The sequence below is a fragment of the Coregonus clupeaformis genome, chromosome 7 (genome assembly GCF_020615455.1).
Source record: "Coregonus clupeaformis isolate EN_2021a chromosome 7, ASM2061545v1, whole genome shotgun sequence".
In the NCBI taxonomy this organism is placed as follows: Eukaryota; Metazoa; Chordata; class Actinopteri; order Salmoniformes; family Salmonidae; genus Coregonus; species Coregonus clupeaformis.
In genome coordinates this window covers 39,504,092-39,524,650 of record NC_059198.1, presented here as the reverse complement: position 1 = coordinate 39,524,650, position 20,559 = coordinate 39,504,092, and the positions used below count along the sequence as shown (strand labels likewise).

Below are 20,559 nucleotides of genomic sequence, written 5' to 3'. Positions count from 1 at the left end.
TGTGATCATTTTGACCCCACGGGGTGAGATCTTGCGTGGAGCCCCAGATCGAGGGAGATTATCAGTGGTCTTGTATGTCTTCCATTTCCTAATAATTGCTCCCACAGTAGATTTCTTCAAACCAAGCTGCTTACCTATTGCAGATTCAGTCTTCCCAGCCTGGTGCAGGTCTACAATTTTGTTTCTGGTGTCCTTTGGCAGCTCTTTGGTCTTGGCCATAGTGGAGTTTGGAGTGTCATTAATACAGGTAACGAGTGAAGGACAGAGGAGCCTCTTAAAGAAGAAGTTACAGGTCTGTGAGAGCCAGAAATCTTGCTTGTTTGTAGGTGACCAAATACTTATTTTCCACCATAATTTGCAAATAAATTCATTAAAAATCCTACAATGTGATTTTCTGGAAAAAAATTCTCAATTTGTCTGTCATAGTTGACGTGTACCTATGATGAAAATTACAGGCCTCTCTCATCTTTTTAAGTGGGAGAACTTGCACAATTGGTGGCTGACTAAATACTTTTTTTTCCCACTGTAGATTCAGGGATGTTGAGGGGAGGAGGGTGAGGGGGGTGGTACTTTTATTTTAATTTCATCCTAATGTTGTATGCCATGTCAGCTGTCAAAACAATGTCCAGCTGGAAGCCACACAATTGAGTCCACATGTTGAAGTGCTGCCTCTCTCTGCCTCTCCCCTCCCTCCATCCCTCCGTCCCTCCCTCCCTCCCTCCCTCCCTCCCTCCCTCCCTCCCTCCTTCTGCCTGCCCCTCCCTCTCTCTCCCTCCCTCTCTCTCCCTCCCTCCCTGCCTCTCCTCTCCCTCCCTCTGCCTGCCCAGCTCTTATGGATCCTGGCCCGTTCACTTGCCATCCATAATGCAAACCAGAAGGAACAAATTGGACTGTCGGCGAGGAGTGAACGAGTGTTCTTCAGCGGCACACAGAAGAGCAAATGGGATTTTTAAAGACAGCTCATCTTGCACCGTTTTTTAGTGTTTTGCACACTGGCTGAGTCTAATTTGTCTTGTGGTTTGAAATTATTATATCAGAGGATTAGCAGAGAAAGTTTGCCTAGGTTGGAGCCTAATGGGATGTGGTCACTAATCTAAATAATAACAGTTTGCTTAATTGAAGAGTATTTAAAGAACCAACATTTTGGCACAATTTACTTTAAAGAGATAATTCACATAAAGCAGGAATGTATCTCTAGAAAGTGGTGGACTTGGTGGTGGAGAGTCGGTTGTCTTAGATCTGGATTTCATTTTAGCATTATTAAAAGCAGTACTACTAATAAAAGTACGTATCCTTCTTTGTGATCCTATGACACTATGAGAACCAGCCTGCATGTGAAACCATCTGCCCTTTTTACTTTCTGACCATCCATTTGTTAGTATTTTCCCTCCTCCTCCTCCTCCTCAGTTGCTTTAAAGAGTGTGACCTTGAGTGTGTCCTGTGGCCCAGGGGGAGCAGGGCTGCTGATTGTGACAGGTGTCTCGTCTTAACAGGACGGATGATGACATCCTCTGGAGAGATAGGTTGGAGGGACTTTAATATCTCTTATCTCTCTCATAACCACATAGATGGATATACAGCGCTGCACTGCCAAGGTGGCCCCGCTATAAGCAGAGAATCCCAGGTCTAATTTTGTTATCGGCAGTTATCATCCTCTGAAGCCTTGAAGGGCCGATTGGAATGAAGCCAATTGTAAGTGGCTGGAGAGAAAATCAAGAGAGATGTTTCACTTTGGCCCCTTTTTGGGGGGCATCTCAATATCCAATGGTACAAAGTACAGTAGCATCGACTATAGGTATGTGGTACATCATGAAGAAAGCTTCAAATGAACCATTACATTTGTCATCACTTAACGCGTTAATGAGAGGTTGCCTTTCCATGTAGCTTCTATGGTGTCACTTTATTGGGATAGTCCCCTATGGATGATCTGTAGATCAACCATTACATGAATCAGATGTCACCTTCATCTCTCTCAGTTAATGCCTTAACACCACCACAACAACACAACAAACCTGGAGAAACGGTCTTCCTTCCCCCTCAAGGCCCTAGTGGTTGAGCCTTGGTACTAAGTGGGGGGTGACTGCTATTGGAAGTGGGTTGGTGCTGCTACTGGAGTTGTTTGTGGAATGAGTCGCTGTTATTTTCCCCCTACCAGATAAAAGGAGATTAGTAACAGTGAATTATGCACATTTTATTTCCTGGATTATCTCGAGCTAGAGATGCTATCTCGCTAAGAAATGCCATTTAAAGTTGTTCAATTTATGCAGACTATGTAAATATTCATTGTTGCTTGTTTACCTTTTTCTAGAAGTCCAATTTGAAAAGGAGATGATATTGGGGGTAGTTTTATGACGATACTGTAGTGTATATGCACCTAGGTTTATCCAAGTAGATAAAGACAAAATTGCCCCTTGCACCATACGCACAATAACGAGGGAGAACGGACCAAAATAACATGTACTGGACTGAATCAGCCACAGTGTAGTTACTGTGTGCACTCTATGTACATAATAGCAATCGGTTGCCTGTCTTGGCCGTCTGTGCATTTAACCAGACACAGCGTTGTGTTTGAGCCAAATCAGACGAGCACTGGCGATGCGTCCGTGCCATTTTAAAGCTGTCCCAATTACACAAACAGACTGGCCCCGTATCGAGGACGTCGCCGACAATAATAGCGGATCTATTTCCATTCTAATGGCTGGCGTTGGCCTGGGTTATCCATGTGTATGTATGTCCCCTCTCTGATTCCTGCTCAGTGACTCTCTATGAGACCTTCACATTTGATTTGATTTGATCTACACAGCAGCGGTAGCAGCAGGCTTGGAGGCCCCAGTCTTCTGCTGCCTGCCTCTCGTCTGAATGCAGCGCTGGGGAAACGGGCCTTGAACCTGAGCCAGCTCTGTGCTGAGGTAGGGTGGTGTGGGAGTGACCATCCGCAGCTCAGAGAGACAGTTGTGTTCATGCCCTTGTACCGCTAGCTAGCCTGTCTCGCCTCTCTGGACAGTGGTACAGTAGTCTGGCTCAGCCAGGGGGTTGTGCCATGCAGCCCGATGGATTAAGCGTGGGGTAGGGGGGCAGGAGCTACCAGAGCACCCAGCCACCGCTGCCCATCAGGCCCATGCAGCCAGCCTGAGCCTGGGCAGCCCAGCCGGGGCTTCCATCCTCCATCCATGTGCGACTGACACATAAATAACCCAGCCTGTCCGCCACCCAGGCAAATTCAAATGCACCTGTCAGCGTGATGAAGCACTCGCCCGCAGGGAAGCATTGTTTACATTTTCACTCCACACTTCGCAAAAGTGAGATTCTAATTATTTTCCCACTGTAAATTAAAGCCAAGTGGGACAGAACTGAGAACCAAAAGAGACCCCCCAGTGGATGGAAGGAAGCGAGCGTCACTATATATAAATTGCGTTTGGGTAAAAAAAGGAAAGGAAATGCGGGTGGATGGTACTGAATAGGAAGGTCAGCGGCTTTTGTCTTGATAAAAAGAACGATGGGAATGAGACGGAGGAGAACGAGAGACAGGGAGAGAGAGAGAGAGAGAGAGAGAGAGGGAGGGAAATAGGTGAACTGCTCACACAGGCTGCAGTGCACGTAGAGTTTTGTTGTTTTGCTCATTACACACGGGTCTTGAGATATTCAGCCGAGTGGAATACATTATAGCCCCACATTTCATACATAATAATGTGCCAAAATTGCACCGCGATATTTGTCATCCCGATGACATGAGAGAGAGAGAAGGGAGAGAGAGATTTAATTAGTCCAAAGGAGCATGCAAATGGGAGGTAAAATTAGACTAGAAGAGGGAGAACCTAGGGATGAGTGTGAATGGTAATGATGGCTATCTAGTTTGGATCAATCATCCAGGGATCAGGGAAGGTGACAGGCCGGCTCGTGCCCAGGCCCCAGGCTCCCTTCCTGGACCACGGCCAGCACAGCTCAGCCTGTCTGTCTGGATGTCTATGGAGGCCTCTCCTCTCTCTCCAACCCAGCCCCATGACTCATACAGTACACCACTACATGGAAAACCTTCACCATTCGCTCACACGCACCACCTAACCTGTAGACACACTCACCACTCTGGGGCTTATTTAGCTCTGTGTTGTTTATCAGTTAGTGATACATAGCCTATGGCTGGGGTTTTCAAAATGGTGGTTCAGGACCTATTGGTTGGTTGTAGCAAATTCCAACTGAGTCTCAGCTTATGACCAGACAGTGGCTCAAAACATTTTGATTATGGAAGGGTCGTATGAAGATTTTGATAAGGTAGGTCAGGGGGGGAAATCGTTTGGGAATCAGTTGTGCCACAGGGACAGAAAAGCATGAGGTCACTAAGGAATTCCTCTATTTTAATTATGGTCAACTTTAGACGACCATTGACACGTCACAAAATGTTGGGAAAATGTCACAGTGATATCTGTAAAGAGTCAAGGTCGAGTTATCTAAATACAAATGCACTCTGTCCACAGCCATGTCTCTTACTGAAATAGTTTACTGAAATGGTTATTACTGAAATAGCTTCACCCAGTGGAAAGTTTCTATTTCCGTCGAATATGTCTGCCCTCTTTTTAGTTGTTAGTTGCAAGTTTAGATCCTTTTTTTAGGTATGCATATGGGTCAATTTAAAAATTAGGCTGAAAGGCATATTTTTTGGTACGTAGTGCATTTAGTCATTGTATTTAGGGGTAAAATTATTTTTAGCCTCAAACTGTTGAATAGAAAATATTTATTAAAATGTCTTAACTTCCACTCTTATTCTGTTCCTTATCTGAACACTGACACATTTTCAAGCTTCCTCTTTTGTAAATATTTACTATTGAATGCAAATAATTGATATTCTAAATATTCCCTTATTAAGTATTAGTTTGAATACTCACTTCACTGACTATAGACGCTATCATACTGTATAACCATGGTGTTACATTAAAATCCAGACTATTTGCGATCTTCTTAGTGTTACATGCAGATTTGTTTGTGAACAGTGGACCAATGACTGCTGTTAGATTCCCTACCCACTTCCTGGATCTACCCCTCTGTGCATTTGCGGTAATGTCTACAAATACCGCAATTTATGTCCTTGCTGGGAGACATGGCTTTCTGTTTATAGTCCCTAAAAGAAATAATGCTTGTCTCTTCCCATGCGAGTCAAGAGACTGATACGCACTCTATCAGATTTCCTAAATGCAGACGTCAACGATAAATCGAGGCAAGATTGGTCGGAATTAGGTTAGCTCACTTGAATGCTATCTGCTTAACCCACAGCTGGTCGGCCTGCTACACCCAGGCATTGAATCTAAATCAGTCACTTAGTGCTATCAAATGGAACAATGGGGAAGAAGAGAGCACTCAGACCTGGGCTCGTATAGAAGCCAGGCTGGCCAGAAACAGAACCAACCTCCTAATGCTCTCTCTCTCTCTCTCTCTCTCTCTCTCTCTCTCGCTCTCGCTCTCGCTCTCGCTCTCGCTCTCGCTCTCGCTCTCTCTCCCTCTTCCTCTTCCTGTAGCTGCAGCTCAGAATATGATTCACCCTGAGAACCATAATGTACTGCGTGAAATGGCATCCCCGTCATCCGCACACAAAAACGCTTCTATGTTTGTCTCAATGTGTTGTCACAGGGATTTCACCAGCAAATTGGCCAATGTGATCACGGCACAGGAAATGTTAAAGACAGGAGAAGGAAGATTTCGCATTAGTGAGAAGCATCGAAATATCTCTTGTTTTGTGTCATCTGTTGCATTTGTTACGTTTCCCTCAACAGCTATCAAATACGCTACTCAACAATCTAAAATGAATAGATTCCTGTTATCGTGAATAGAAGATCATTGGGGAAATGTGTCACCAGATTACACCAGTCAAGATAGGATGGACCTAGAGGGCACAGCTTTACCCTAATTAATACTGAATTAGCGTTAAAGAGATGCGTCCCCCTGCGTTTCCTTCCTTAAATGTTTGCGGCTGGTCTTCTCGCTCTCGAGCCAAAGCGACTCTTTGACATTTGTGACAATGAGGTCGTTCTCTCCAGGCTGTCTGCAGTGTGTTTAGAGCAGTTGTCTAATTACAAGTAGGTAATGACTTGGGTGTTTTCGAACAGCCTCTGAGTTGTTTGGCTAACAGTTTATGTAGTTAGGAGAAAATCAGGACATCGATACACTTCCCCAAATGAAGTCTCTCCTTCAGCGTGACCCTGCCACTCAGGCCCTGTGAATGAGTTGGCTTTCTGGCTCCATGTTTTCTTAGACAAATCATAATTACGGAGCCAATTAGGGGGTCACCTTGAGTTTATAAACTCTGCTGCCGGGAAAAATTCATGGTGCCTTTCACCCAGCCTTAACCTTCACTGTGTGTGTGTGTGTGTGTGTGTGTGTGTGTGTGTGTGTGTGTGTGTGTGTGTGTGTGTGTGTGTGTGTGTGATTGTGTGTCTGTGTCTCCACAGAATGACTCATGCTTTAATTAGGTCCTTGCTCTGAACCTGGCAGGATGCGGGCCTGCCTCCGCCTGCCTGTCTCCCCCACCTCCACAGAGTCAGTCAGGCCCCCAAATCTGGTTTCCATCTCAGAGGATGAGTCCTTTTACTCCTGCACGGCTGCCCGGTGCTTTGTCTGTCTGTCTGTCTCTCTCTCTCTCTCTCTCTCTCTCTCTCTCTCTCTCTCTCTCTCTCTCTCTCTCTCTCTCTCTCTCTCTCTCTCTCTCTCTCTCTCTCTCTCTCTCTCTCTCTCTCTCTCTCTCTCTCTCTCTCTCTCTCTCTCTCTCTCTCTCTCTCTCTCTCTCTCTCCCTCTCTCTCTCTCTCATTGGTAAGAGAGGCCTAGAGGACCCTCGAAGCAGAGGCCTTGAATTATAGTAGAGGGTAGTTGTTGAGCTTTTTTCTGTCTAAGCGTGTTTATGTCTGATATTGGAATAGATATTTAGTGTGTGTACGTGCATGTGTGTGTGAGTGTCCGTGTGTCGACCATGTCTGCCTGTGTGTGTGTTACCTCAACGTTCCCCCGTCTTGCACCTGCGTGTGTGTCGTTCAGAGGCAGTGTGTGTGATGCGGCGGGCAAACTAACACACAGGCCTCTAAAAACAGGCTCTATCAGCCAGAGAGGCACCATGATCTTCACACATGGATGCCGTCGAGTTACATGACCTATATAACATGTTACACGCTCTACTGGCTCCCTGTGTTGCCCTAATAGAGGAGGGCAGTGCATTACAGGTGCAGCGGCAGAACCCGGCACGCACAAACAGCACCGCCACCATGGTTGTGTGTATGCACTCGCCCTGGCACAACCTGATCCCTTCTCCGTTACCTGCTGCACGATCACTCCCCACAGGACTAGTGAAAGCATTGTAGCATTTCCAATTGCCTTATAGCTAGCAGCTTAGCATGCAAATTCCTTCTCCTTTCCTGTGTCCATATTTCTTGACAATAAATAAGAAGAGTGCAGCCACATGTTATAAGTCAATGCCTCGGTTGATAATGTGAGTTGTTTGTGTTTGGCAACTTGATCCTCAGCATTCTTACCTTCTTTTCCTTTTCGGACGGTGCTCATCTTTGGATGTGAGACTCAGCAAATTACAGAGGATTACTGTCGACTGTTTGGGTTTTAATTCTTTAAGAGCGCTGAGCTGTGGTCACAAGCAGGGCAAGGTATAATTGCGTTGAAATGAGCATTTGTGCAGGTATGCGTCACTAAACCCTGTGTACTCTGTTGTACTCTCCCTTCCTTTCTTTCTCTCTCTCTCTCTCTCTCTCCCTCGCTCTCTCTATTTTACACACACACATCTCTCTCTCTTTCTCTCTGTTGGTGTAGAGAGGGAATGAACCCTGACTGCTTTGACAAGCTCCTGACAGTGTCTAGTTAGTGTGTCCATGTGTGTCTCTGTGTGTGCATGCCTGCATCCATCTGTTTGTATGTGCGTGTGTGTATTGGAGGGTCTGTGCTGAGGCTGACAGGGGGCCCCTGTGTGTGTCTCACTAGGTGGCAGTGTATGACTACATCTGGACAGAGGAGGGCCCCTTGGCGGGCTGTGCCCCCCCCAGGGGTGACCCTCGTGGAGCCGTGCATGCTGCAGGGGGCGAGAGCAGTACCCACGTGTCTGTCTACACCCTCTACCTGAGCGGGCAGCGCCACCGTTACAGGCACTTCCTACGCCAGCCGGACGGCGCCATCCTAGAGGTAGGTTAACCCTGACTGTGCCCTCTCTCTCTCTCCCCTCTCTCTCTCTCTCCCTTGTCGTCAGCTGCCTCTCTGTCTTTCATTCTTCCTCTCTCGCACATTCTCTATTTCTCTCTCTTATAACCTCTCTCTCTCTTCCTCTCTCTCTCTCTCTCTCTCTCTCTCTCTCTCTCTCTCTCTCTCTCTCTCTCTCTCTCTCTCTCTCTCTCTCTCTCTCTCTCTCCTGAACCTCTCTCTCTCTCTCTCTCTCTCTCTCTTCTGAACCTCTCTCTCTCTCTCTCTTTCTCTCTGCCTCTCTCACCCTCTCTCCCTTTGTCTGCAGTTTCAGAGTGAGCGATAAAGACAGATGAACACTGAGTGAAATACAGAGAAAAGAGGGATGAGAGAGGAAGATAGTGAAACTGCACTGCGTCCTCTCCTCAGTGTGTGACCTAGCAGAAGCACACACACACACACACACACACACACCATGCACACACACACACACACACACACACACACACACACACACACATACACACCATGCACACACACACACACACACACCATGCACACACACACACACATACACACCATGCACACACACACACACACACCATGCACACACACACACACACACACACACACACACCCATGCACACACACACACACACACACACACACACACACACCATGCACTCGCAGGGAAGAGCGACGTAGAGGGAAGGGAATAAAGAGGGTAGAGGTTAGCATGCCACTCCTCTCCTTTGTGACTCAGAGTGAGAGGAAAGGAACCGTACATGCCTCACTATACCTCCCTAGCAATGCTACACACACAGACAACAAGATGGTGCTATGGCCATAGGAAGGCTTCTCCATTCTCCTTTCAAAGTAGCACCAAATGAGCACTGGCATGACTGTTATGATTCTCCCAGCTAGCACCAATGCTAACTCCCCACTTAATTTTTCACCAAATGAGCATCTGCCACAACTGCTATACCCCAATTTAGCACCCATGCTAACGCCCCTCTTTATTTGGTATCTGGAATATTGGGTGCTGCACGCATTCTCCCACCTCCTGCCTTCCTCTGCCCTCGGCCTCGCACACTCCTACCCTCAGTCAGTCAGGACGGAGCAGACTGCCGCACAGATTGGCTGTCTAATTAAATGTACCACTGATTCGGCTTTGTAACAACTGCAAGCACATGAGTGAACTCCCCCGATCCCCCCCGAGAGCAACCTGGATCGTCACCATCCCGAAAAAAAGTAATATTTTAAAGTTGGGCGTCAAAAGAGAGGAAAAAATAGATTAATGCCGGAGCTGCATCAACAGTTAGCTCTCGGGCGGTGTGGCGTCGTCCTAATGGGGCCCGTCATATTTTGACTGATGAGAATGTGTGTAAACACACAGCATGGCATATCTATTCGTTATCGGTTTTTGGTGTGTGTGCGTGTATGATTTGAGTTTGTGTGCGTGGTAGTGTGTGTCCCTGTGTGGCCTCCAAACCTGTGTGTCACAAATGAGACATCTGGGTAAAGTTGTTTACTGAGGGATTTAGAGATTCACAGCAGAAATATTCATTTTCACCATCTACCAGACAGAAATACAGTCACTGTAATTCCAAAAAATGAAAATACAATTCACTCTTGGCATTTCTGCTGGAGAAAATCATTTGGCCCTTGGACCTTTAACGGTAAGGATTGAGGAACCAGTGGCCCTATTCCAGTTGTTTACCTCAGAGGGAGAGAGTGGTGTTCCTGCCCGGAAAAACAGAGGAGAATGTCCTGCGGTATCACCCTCCACCCCCACAGTGGCATGACGGCCATGCCGCTACGTCGGGTGGAACATGAGAGAGACGCCTTTGGCAGCCGTGTCCCCTCACCCCCGGCTGTGGTGTGTGTACGAGGGAGAGGGGGGCGATAATGCCAGCTCTCCAGCCCCGCCGAGCCTTCCGCTTTCCACCCTCCTTTCCCCTCTCCCCACAGCACGGGCCCTCTTTACATATTCAAACTAATCCTCCCTTGAATATATAGACTGGTTTTATGTATAGAGTGACATCCAGGAATCACCAAAGGGCATCCCCAGCCCTCAGAAGAACACTTGAGCTGATTTTATTAGTGCTTTATGTAATTCTGCCAGCAATATACAGTCAGTGTATGCGACGGGGGGCTGTGTACAAACTGGCCTACAGATTTAAGGTGACAGCTCCTCGGAGAGAAATAACATTGAGGCAGTCCTGCCTGAGCAAACAGAAAATATCTCAGACTGCACAATTCAAGGGGATTGAGTAGAATACCTCATGCATATGGTTCCTTTCTCCACAAATATAGTATTCTAAAGCCCCCTGTGTAAGTTCATCATATTTATGTGTTTATTTTTACAGGAAACAAATCTCTATTTGAAGTGAGGCCTGTTCCCATATCACAATATATAACATATAACATTTTACCATTAAAGATGATATTGCTTTATCATCTTAAAATGTGATATGTTATCGTGATATGGGAACAGGCTCCTGTCAATGATTGCCCATTAACCCTTAGGAATGACTACTTGCTGTGACCTACAAGGGTAATCATTATTCAGTCCTGATGCTTGAAGAATGAGACAACTACAATAGCAATAGTTATTTGACTTCTTTGTACTGTGAAAAACAGTCAGTCTGTCTCTATCGGTTAAAAGATTTGTCCGACTACTTAAGGAGGCCTTCCTTTGTTTACTGAAGCAATATTGACGGACGGTTCATTTCCACATAAGAGGTCTGTTTTTCTCTGGCAGTGTCCTGGACAGCCAAGCCCCCGAGGACCAGGGAAAGCCTTAGACTAACATGACCACTGCTCCAGGGTTCTTATTTTTGCATATTAACCACAATTTACACTCAAAATTAGTATAAACGAACACCTAAGAAAAGCAAGCCCTCCGAGAGGTGCCCTGAGCTACAGACACTTTCAATGTAATACAGCAGTTTGGTGTGTATATTTGTATTGTCTTTGGGGGGGTAGCGGTCCATGACTAAGCAAAAAAAAACTTACATGCACATATTGAATATTCATTTGGCTAAACCATGTGATTCCTGCACCTGTATCCGTCTGGTTTTGGTGTTAAAGGTAATGTACAGACACTCTGCACTCTTAGAAAAAAGGGTTCCAAAAGGGTTATTTGGCTGTCCCCATAGAATAACCCTTTTTGGTTCCATGTAGAACCCTCTGTGGAAAGGGTTTTACATAGAACCCAAAAGGGTTCTACCTGGAACCAAAAAGGTTCTACCTGGAACCAAAAAGGGGACAGCCGAAAAACCCTTTTAGGTTCTAGATAGCAAATTTTTTCTAAGAGTGTGTAGTCAGGGCCCATCATGCGTTGCATTTAAGGAAATTGTTCGAACCATGTTTACCTGTAATATTAACCTGGAAGGCATCTACTATTTTACCTTTAATATTAACCACGGCATGCTGGGAAATGGTAACAAATGTAGTGCAGCAAGAATAGTAAAAGCAACAGTCCCTTTAGCATACTTTGCCAAAAGGATTTTAAAGGTGGTGGAGTGTTGTTTTTTTTTACTTCTCAAACAATCATGAATAAACAGATGTTTGCCAGCTGCAAACTCACAATGCATCACTCTCAACAACCGTTGAGATTCCAGTAGGGCCCTCATAACAAAACAACTTCTGAGATGGGCCTATAACAGCTCCATCTGAGGGAAACAATATGGCCGACGAAATTAATGTGGGCAAAGTCGTTATGTTCCCTACTAAAACCACAGTAGGTTTATGTTTCCCTGTGTCTTTTTCCTCCCAGGCTAGCATTTAAGTGTCTATGGCCTGCCAAAAAAAGAACGATTCAGTAACCAACTGTGCTGTTGTACCATCTCCTTCTTCCATATGTGAGTCCTGGATCAGCTTCTGTGAAAGTCCCATTAAAGATGCACAACTAAAGCTCCAACAGCTTGAATATTACTTCTCCGCATATTATTTATGGCTTGGAAAAACACTGATAAGCTCGTTGTAAATAAAAACACTGTCCCGTGCAATTTCATCATTGTGTTTCTTTCGCTTTTGAAGACTTTTTCCACTTGTGCGCTTTAACCATTGTTGACGTGAGTCTTCCTCACTCACAATCAATTTAATTCAATACTACATAGTTAATTAACTTAACGTAGCTAGGTATGACTGTACTGTTCTTGAGTTATAACTAGGAGGGGTGATTCCCATATATTTACAATCCGCCGCAAGCCCATGTGATGAACAGAGAGAGAAAGAGGGAGAGAGATGCCATTTCAATATTGGGCCGCCTGATTGGTGTAATATGCCATCAGACCCCCATTACCCAGAACCCTTTGTCTTCACTTTCCATGACTCAGCGCTCCTTGTCCACAAATGACTCCGCACTCGCCAATATTGACCTAATTCCACATTCAGAATATGAAGAAGTTAACCTTTAAAAAACACCTTGCAGCAACATTAATTGACAAACTGCATCAATTCTCCCTCCTGCACCCCCTCTTCCCCCCGGCCGCATGTTTGATTGCCGCTTCGGAGCCTCGGAGCACGCTTCATTGGCTATGAGGTCATCCTGAGCCTTCAGAAATATGAACATGATTTATACAGGAAGTGAGTTCCGCTATCTGCCGTTCGGTGCCGGGGAAGGATACGTCCTTGGTCTTTGTATGTTGCATGAAGAGATTAATGCTTTCCCTGCCAGCCATATCGGCTTTGCGAGAAGACCTTTTCCAAAAGTGTATCGCGTCTAATTATCCAAACGGGTTTACACTAGTTTGAGGAGATTTGTGCCATATTTTATATGAAAAACGTGGAACTGTGTTAATTATTTCTGCACAATCTTTTTTTGTAATTCCCAGGCTTAAATATTTTGTAATTTCAAATTACTGCAAAAACATTAAAACAATGGTAGTGAACTTGCCTATAGCAACATGTAACTGTTGAAATATCTTCAGCACTTGAATTTGCCTGACAGTTTGTTTTTGTCTATGGTGTGTCCCTGAAGGTGATTGGTGACATGGACGGGGCAGAGCCTCCTCTCAGCACTAGGCCCCGCCCCGGTCAGAGGACACCAGAGGAGAACCAGGAAAACGAAGGCCCAAGCTCCACCCTCCAACTCAGGGAGAGGAAAAGGAGGAAGCCTGTTTGGCGTGAGTCCAACACTTCTGTGCACTGTTTAATGGCTGTTTGTGTAGTGTGGCGTTTTAATGGTTGTTTGTGTAATGTTGTGTGTTTAAACAGTGTTATGGCCTAATCCGTGCCCTCAGGTACTCATCGCGTCGAGCCAGTAGGAGACAGTGGGCGTGGTTCGAGCTCTGCACTGCAAGGCCTTTGCCACTGATGTCACTGTGAAGTGAAACAAAGCAGGACAGGACACCCAGGTACTGTCAACTAGCACCTTCACCGACCGCATCAACTGAAGGGACAGGGACTATAGACATACCCCTGGCAATAAACAACTAGCACCTGAGGCTCAACCGACCATACCAACCTATGCGCACCGCACACAGCAGGGCTTGACATTCAGGTAAATTTGCCAGTGGCACACCGGGCCAGTTTCAACTGAAAACTACTAGCCCGAATGAAAAAAATACTGGCCTGGGTCAAGATCTGACAGGAAAGGGAATGATGCGTACATAATTTCAATAGCAGGTGATTTTGTGTTCCATTTACGGGCAAGTAGCATATACAGGGTTTGTACAGACATTGGCAAGTCAAATTCAATGACTTTTTCAAGCACTTAATTGTAATTTTCAAGGACCTACATTTTTCATTTAATTGTTGAAAAAAAACTCCCCCCAAAATGTATGCAAAAAAAAGTATGCATTACCACTTTAAGAATAATGCTTTTTTTTATAGGCCTACCCAATGGCATTATGCATTGACATTCACATTATTTTTACATTCTATGTCAGAATAATGTGGGAATTGCCTGACTAAATAGACAGAATGCTTCCGACACAAACACACTAATGGAGTCTGTCCATGTGGTAGCTAGTCAGTCTCGCCATTTGAGATGTTGAGGAATGATTGAGGGGATATTGTACCATGTTTTAAAATGAGAAAGTGACCAAAAACCTGGTTCCCTTTGTAATGGAACGCTTTGTATGGAAAACCAATTTGAAGCCAACATTCGATGTTGTCTTGTTCATAATAAGTCCTGTGTAGCTCAGTTGGTAGCGCATGGCGCTTGCAACGCCAGGGTTATGGGTTCGATTCCCATGGGGGACCAGTATGAAAAAAGGATGAAAATGTATGCACTCACTACTGTAAGTCGCTCTGGATAAGAGCGTCTGCTAAATGACTAAAATGTCAAATGTAATAACTGCACATTGTTTTACCGCAACAGAGTAGCTCAACACCCTTCAATTGAAACGTTGGGGAACAAAGGAAAGCGGCTACATCTCTCATACTAGCCCCATGTAGCTCAGTTGGTAGAGCAGGGCACTTGCAACGCCAGGGTTGTGAGTTCGATTCCCACAGGGGGCCAGTATGAAAATAAATAAGAATGTATGCACTCACTAACTGTAAGTCGCTCTGGATAAGAACGTCTGCTAAATGACTCAAATGTAAATGTAAACTGATCAGAAATGAAATCACAGAATAATTAAATTGGAGCAGTAGATCTTCTAAATTGGCAACCATAACTTCAATGACTTTTCAAGGACCAAATAGCCTAAAGGAAATGTCTGATTTTCAAGGTAGGCTATTCCATTATTACTGAATTGTGCATCGCAAATATTCAACCGAGACTTTGAACTTTTTAAAGAGCTGGTTTGCATACCCATTCTTGCCTTAGCATTTACTTTCATAAATTGCAACATCTTTCCTACCGCTGTTGGTCTTCGGTGAGTTGCTCCATGCAACAACCAGCTGTTGATGAGCTGCTTGTTCTCTCTGCCTGACAGATAATCTATAGGCTATATGTGTGCAGCGTGCGTGTGATAAATAATCGGCATAACGAATTAACAGCTTTGGGTATCCATCTGTTTTTTTAAATGTATCAATTATCTAGCCTAGATTACAAATGTCATTATTACAATATTTGTTTCACTGACCCAAGCGGGCCACTGACAGGGATGATCGACTGGCCCGAAGTATTTCCAAAACCTCCCCTGTGTGTCAAGCCCTGACACACACAAACCGGGGCATTTCTGTGCATTTGTTGCCTCTTCAGAAAGTAGGTATATTTTTGGTCAATTGCACATTACTGTTTGAATAAAACATGATAATAAAAAAATGCTAATTGTGAACCAAAAACTAATGTGACCAGGTAAAAGATTTTCACTGGCACCCTTTAAAAAGTGTGTCACACTGCCAAGTCAAACGGTCGCATTATGTTTTGGTCGCAGTATCGAACCCTGAGGATGCTAGTCCCTTTTGTGATGTATAGCTTTGTGACATAGTTCACATCATAGTAACACAGTTCCATTGGGCAGTGTGATTCACATGATCACACATACAGTACAGTCACAATCAGGAGGCATAAATTGGCTACCTATGCAGATAGGGCTATTCATTATCCAATAAACAATGTGAAGTGGAGTAATGATTCCGTGTGCCAAATGAATGAGGGTCATTAGGTCTTCATTAATGCCCCAACACAATGAAAAATTACAATTCTAAAAGTCACCAATCAGGGCCCAAGTGATAAAATATCAATATTGGGCCCACATTAAGCTGGATGATATTCAGGCCCGGGTTGATTTGTATTGAATATGTGTCTGGTGGCCGGTGCTTGACGTAACAAAGTGGGCCACAAATCAGCCCGTAATGGCCGTCTACTTATACATATTGCTTAATTAAAGGTTGTGAGCTTATTAACATGTGTCGGTGGCACAGGGCCGGGCTCTAAAGGTTTTATAGAAAACCTATCATACTAAACCACATAGGCCCTAATATCAGATCTTAATAACCTGTCATTTTCATTGATGATGATTCCTCTTTATGGTCGGCCATTATCGCACCCCCAACTTGTTGGAGAGCCGGCCTGGGTGCTCATTATACCTTACTTTTGGCCTTGAAGTTGCTCCACACCTCTATGTTTAAACCATCATAGCCATGACTTAGGGCCGCTGCAATACACACGGTGCAGCAGACAGACAGACACAAGCTAAAGGTCTGTATGAATGACGGTATGGAATTGGGAGTGCACCGCTCCAAACTGTACAGTGTTGAAAGAAAGATGGCTACCCCCACACTGTTTTCTTGTGCAACATTTTGACCCTAAGGCCTTCATCAGTCTTTGCTGTATAGTGTTCTAGTCTACAGTACAGCCGTCTGCAGAAGAGGCTAGAGTTGTGATAATGTACAGTCTAGCCCATTTGTGTGATCCATACACTGTCATCTTACAACCTCTCTGCTTCCTGGTTTCCTGCCCCTGACATTACCCAGAAGCCTGTGTAGCTAATCTGCTCCAATTAGAGATCACTCCATTAAGAGTGACAGCGCCACACCCCCCAATTCAATCAGCTCCTCTAATGAACACTGTGCAGAGCACCCTGTCACTGTCTGTCAATCAGGGACCAGGAAGACCCATTCACACACACGCACATGCACACAGGCACACATACACGCGCACGCACTGAGGCACATGTGCACGCACACAAGCATATGCACACACACACAATCACACACACACACACTCCTTTCTCTCTGTCTGGCCTATCTTCGGTTCAGCTTATCCACCATCAGGGTCTGGTCTGGCTTTGTCCCTATCTGCTCTATAGATCCACTGACAGTTGTTTTGGGTCTCAAATATACGGAAGTGGTAGAGGTGTATACAGTGACTGTTATTTACTGTCATAATTATGTAATAATTATGTAATTATTTAAACAACATATCTGAACAGCATGTGAATTCAGATGAAATTAGATATTTATCTGATCAGTATCTGAAGATGTGTTTGTGGTGTCATGTCAATATTTTGTTGTTCTGTATTAGTGGACAACACTTAGTTGATACAGTACATACTGTATGATTGGTTTGCATATGATGTATTGCAATTGTACTGTTCATGGACATTAAACTGTGCACATCCATACATCAAATAATCATATTGTATTTGTATAGCTGTATGTTTTAGTTCATACATATTATTTTCTTATAAACGTGATGACAAATCTTTTCCCCCACCAGGTCTGTTTTTCCTTTCTCTTCCATTTGTTATGGCCGTTTGTTCTGCTTCAAAAGGGGATGCTGAGCAGTATCCACACCTATATATAATTCATCAACAAACTCATATGCCCTGTGCAATATTTCTCACCAGAGGACAAAAGGTATTCCAACGGTTCAAATATTTGATTGCTAATGACAAACACTATTTCACCACAATTAAAATTTCAAATCGATCCCTAGGAGCAATTCTTTTTCAGGGGGAGAAAAGAGAAAAAGATGCCCTAAGGTCTGCGCTGCTTCACATGAGCCTTTTTGCAGAGCTATCATAAGGGAACTGCAACTTTTTTAAGTAGGCTCGTACATCTGCATAGTCCTAAAACCTGGGGATGTTGCTAGAAAAAATAAATCAAAATAAATAACATTTTGTCTAATTCTATATTTATTAACCCCTCAGCTTGTGGTATTCGCATAAAACAGTTTGTGTTCAGAAGTTCTGCGGTGATCGTTACTGTGCACGGTAGACACCGGGCGACTCTGCAGGCTGCTGCGTTTCTCGGCTGCAGTTCGCTCTATTCATTTTAATTAAAGTGGTCCAACTAAATCAAAGGGATTTAAATATATACTTTACTGTCGAGGTGTTTCTGATGATCTCTCTCTCTCTCTCTCTCTCTCTCTCTCTCTCTCTCTCTCTCTCTGTTGATGACATTTTTTTATTTTGTATTTAATCGTATATGACTATTCTAGTGTTTTGACAACTTCATCTGCGCTGTTGAGAGTCGTTTGATGTTAAATGTAATTGTAATGCAGTAAGTAGAAGGACTTTTCATTGTTGTTGTGGTGAGCCGTCTTAGATCAGAGAGAGAGAACCTGTGGCATCCAGCAGACATCTTTGAAGGCATATTCAATTCATATAAATATTTACATGGATATTGTTTGTTAGACGATGTCACAGTATATGTGGGGAAAAACAGTCTCTCGTTAAAATTCAGAGTCCGTTTTTTCACGTTTAAGTTTCTTACAGTATCTTCACAGTGGGTTGCACTGTGAAGATACTGTAAGAATCTTAAATGTGAAGAAAAAAACGGACTCTGAATTTTAACGAGAGACTGTTTTTCCCCACATATACTGTGACATCGTAGCACCATGTTAACATGCCCACTGTAGATCCACAATAGTATCAATGCTTGACTAACTGAGGTCATTAGGGACGTTTATTCATATAATAAACAAAATGAAATGTTGAATAAATATACAGTTAGGCCACTCTAAAATCCTCTGTAACACTAAATAATGTTGCCTTTTGGCGCATACTGATATTTTCTGTTGAATAAAATTGCCAACTAAAAAGGTTAGTTAACAATCTCACTGGACCATGGAAGACGGAGCATTTCTACTGTGGAAATGTACAATTAGGCCACTCTAAAATCCAGAGTAACAAAAAAACCATAATAGACAACATTCTGGGGCTTATGGTTCCTCACCATATGGCTACTGTTATACAGACCATTTTCATGTCTGGTGCCATTTGCCCACTTAGCTTAACTCAACTTAACTTGTTAAAACAGAGACAGATCATATGGTAACCAGAAACACCCGTCTACTACCATTGAGATAAGTCTGTGTCATATGGTGTAACAACAGGATATATAGAGTTAGTAGAATGGGTATGTGCTGTAGACCCCTGTCAGCTCTTTGTAACCATACATTCTACTCCACTGGCACTGACCCTTGAAACAACTCTCTGGTGCTTAAGCCATAAAAAATACAAGGTGTATTTTTGAAGAGTTGCAAACATCTGGATGGATCATGTGCTTTTTTAAAATGTATTTATTTAATTATTGATTTATTTCCAGAGTGGCAGAAGCAGATGTCCTGCTCACAGGGGAAAAAAATAGCTAGGGAGGAAAGAAATATATGAATATGCAAATCGTGTCACAACGTGGAACCTTGTAATGACTAGGAAATGTTCTCACCATCTTTCATTATGCAGAGGTCATTGCTTAATGCAGGCAGCTGGGACCGACCGGCTCTCTCTCCTTTTCTCCCCCTGTCCCCCCTGTCATCTCACAGCAACTTGAACAAAACTGCAGCCTGGCACGAAACACAGGGCCAGGGACAGGCTCGCCACACACACACACACACACACACACACACACACGCTCGCATGCCACACACACACATACAGACAGAAGGACACACACACGCACATATGAAAGCTTGCATGCCACACACACACTTGCACGCCACACGTGAGAGGAGCGGGGGTCATGTGACTCGACACACTTGACTGGGCAGAGATGCATGTATCCTGTCTGTGAATCCTTGGATGTGGGCATGTAAACCACACGACCATCCCTGTTTGTTTGTCTTCCTTTTGATCAACTCTCATCCATCCCTGCTCCTCTCTCTCATTCTGCTGAGGAAGCTGTTGAGATCTGTCTCTAGTGCACGAACATCTCTACTGAAGTCTAGCTGGCAGCTACCCTGCTTCACACAACTAGCGTTAATCATTAGGTATAACATCATCTCCTCAAATAATCCCAGCTTTTGAATGCTAAAAATGTAATGAACTTCACAGTTCATTGTATCTGACATTGCTTAATTAATGGGTGCATTTAAAGTACATAGGCCCCGGTAATTGATTTATATGCATGATTTGCACATACAGCTGTTAGTTCCTGTAGGAAAGTCATCACTCAAAATGGGCACGTTTCTACTGATACGGCGAGGTAATGATAGACTGTGTTCACTGCAGTAGCAGCCCGTGGTGAAGGAGAAACAACCCAGTTCAATTTAGTCTTATCTTTTCTTCTTGGGAATAATGTTAGATAACACAAGTAGCTTTATTCTCATGTTTTTCAAATGGACAGTAGAGTATTAATGAATCCATTTTTTGCATAAAGAATTTTCTTTCGACTCCCTCCACATAATTATGTACAATGACAGGCTTGTCAGGGAGGCCATATTTTCATATTTTCACTAGACGGTGCAGTGGCATGTCGAAACCTGGACCGAATGCCCATAGTTGAGCAATTAAAAACACTCATGCTAGCTAATGCTGCCGCCGCCACTTGGCTGTCACCCCGTATTCATCAGCACCGCTCTGCAAAGACAGCTTGCATTTTTCCCCTGCCAGGCCTGAGTGAACGAGAGACAAACATCAACAAAGAAAGTGAAGGAGCCAGCACGGATAAGAGACGCCACAGTTTTACTTGATGTACATTACAAGCCTTCATGATATCCCTCACATACATTCTCCATAAGTGTTAGTCAATGTACACTGAGTGGACAAAACATGACA

The 20,559-nt window shown here is 44.1% G+C and overlaps 1 protein-coding gene across 1 annotated transcript in view; it reads left to right on the top strand.

The window, feature by feature from the left end:
- Window positions 1–14,337, top strand: part of LOC121568671 — a 117,720-nt gene extending 103,383 nt beyond the window's left edge. The window contains exons 22-24 of the mRNA XM_041879076.2: window positions 7,967–8,164; window positions 13,146–13,290; window positions 13,408–14,337. Of these exons, the coding sequence (XP_041735010.1) occupies window positions 7,967–8,164; window positions 13,146–13,290; window positions 13,408–13,481 (417 nt within the window). The 3' untranslated portion in view covers window positions 13,482–14,337. The remainder of the gene's footprint in view (window positions 1–7,966; window positions 8,165–13,145; window positions 13,291–13,407) is intronic.
- Window positions 14,338–20,559: the final 6,222 nt, after the last annotated feature.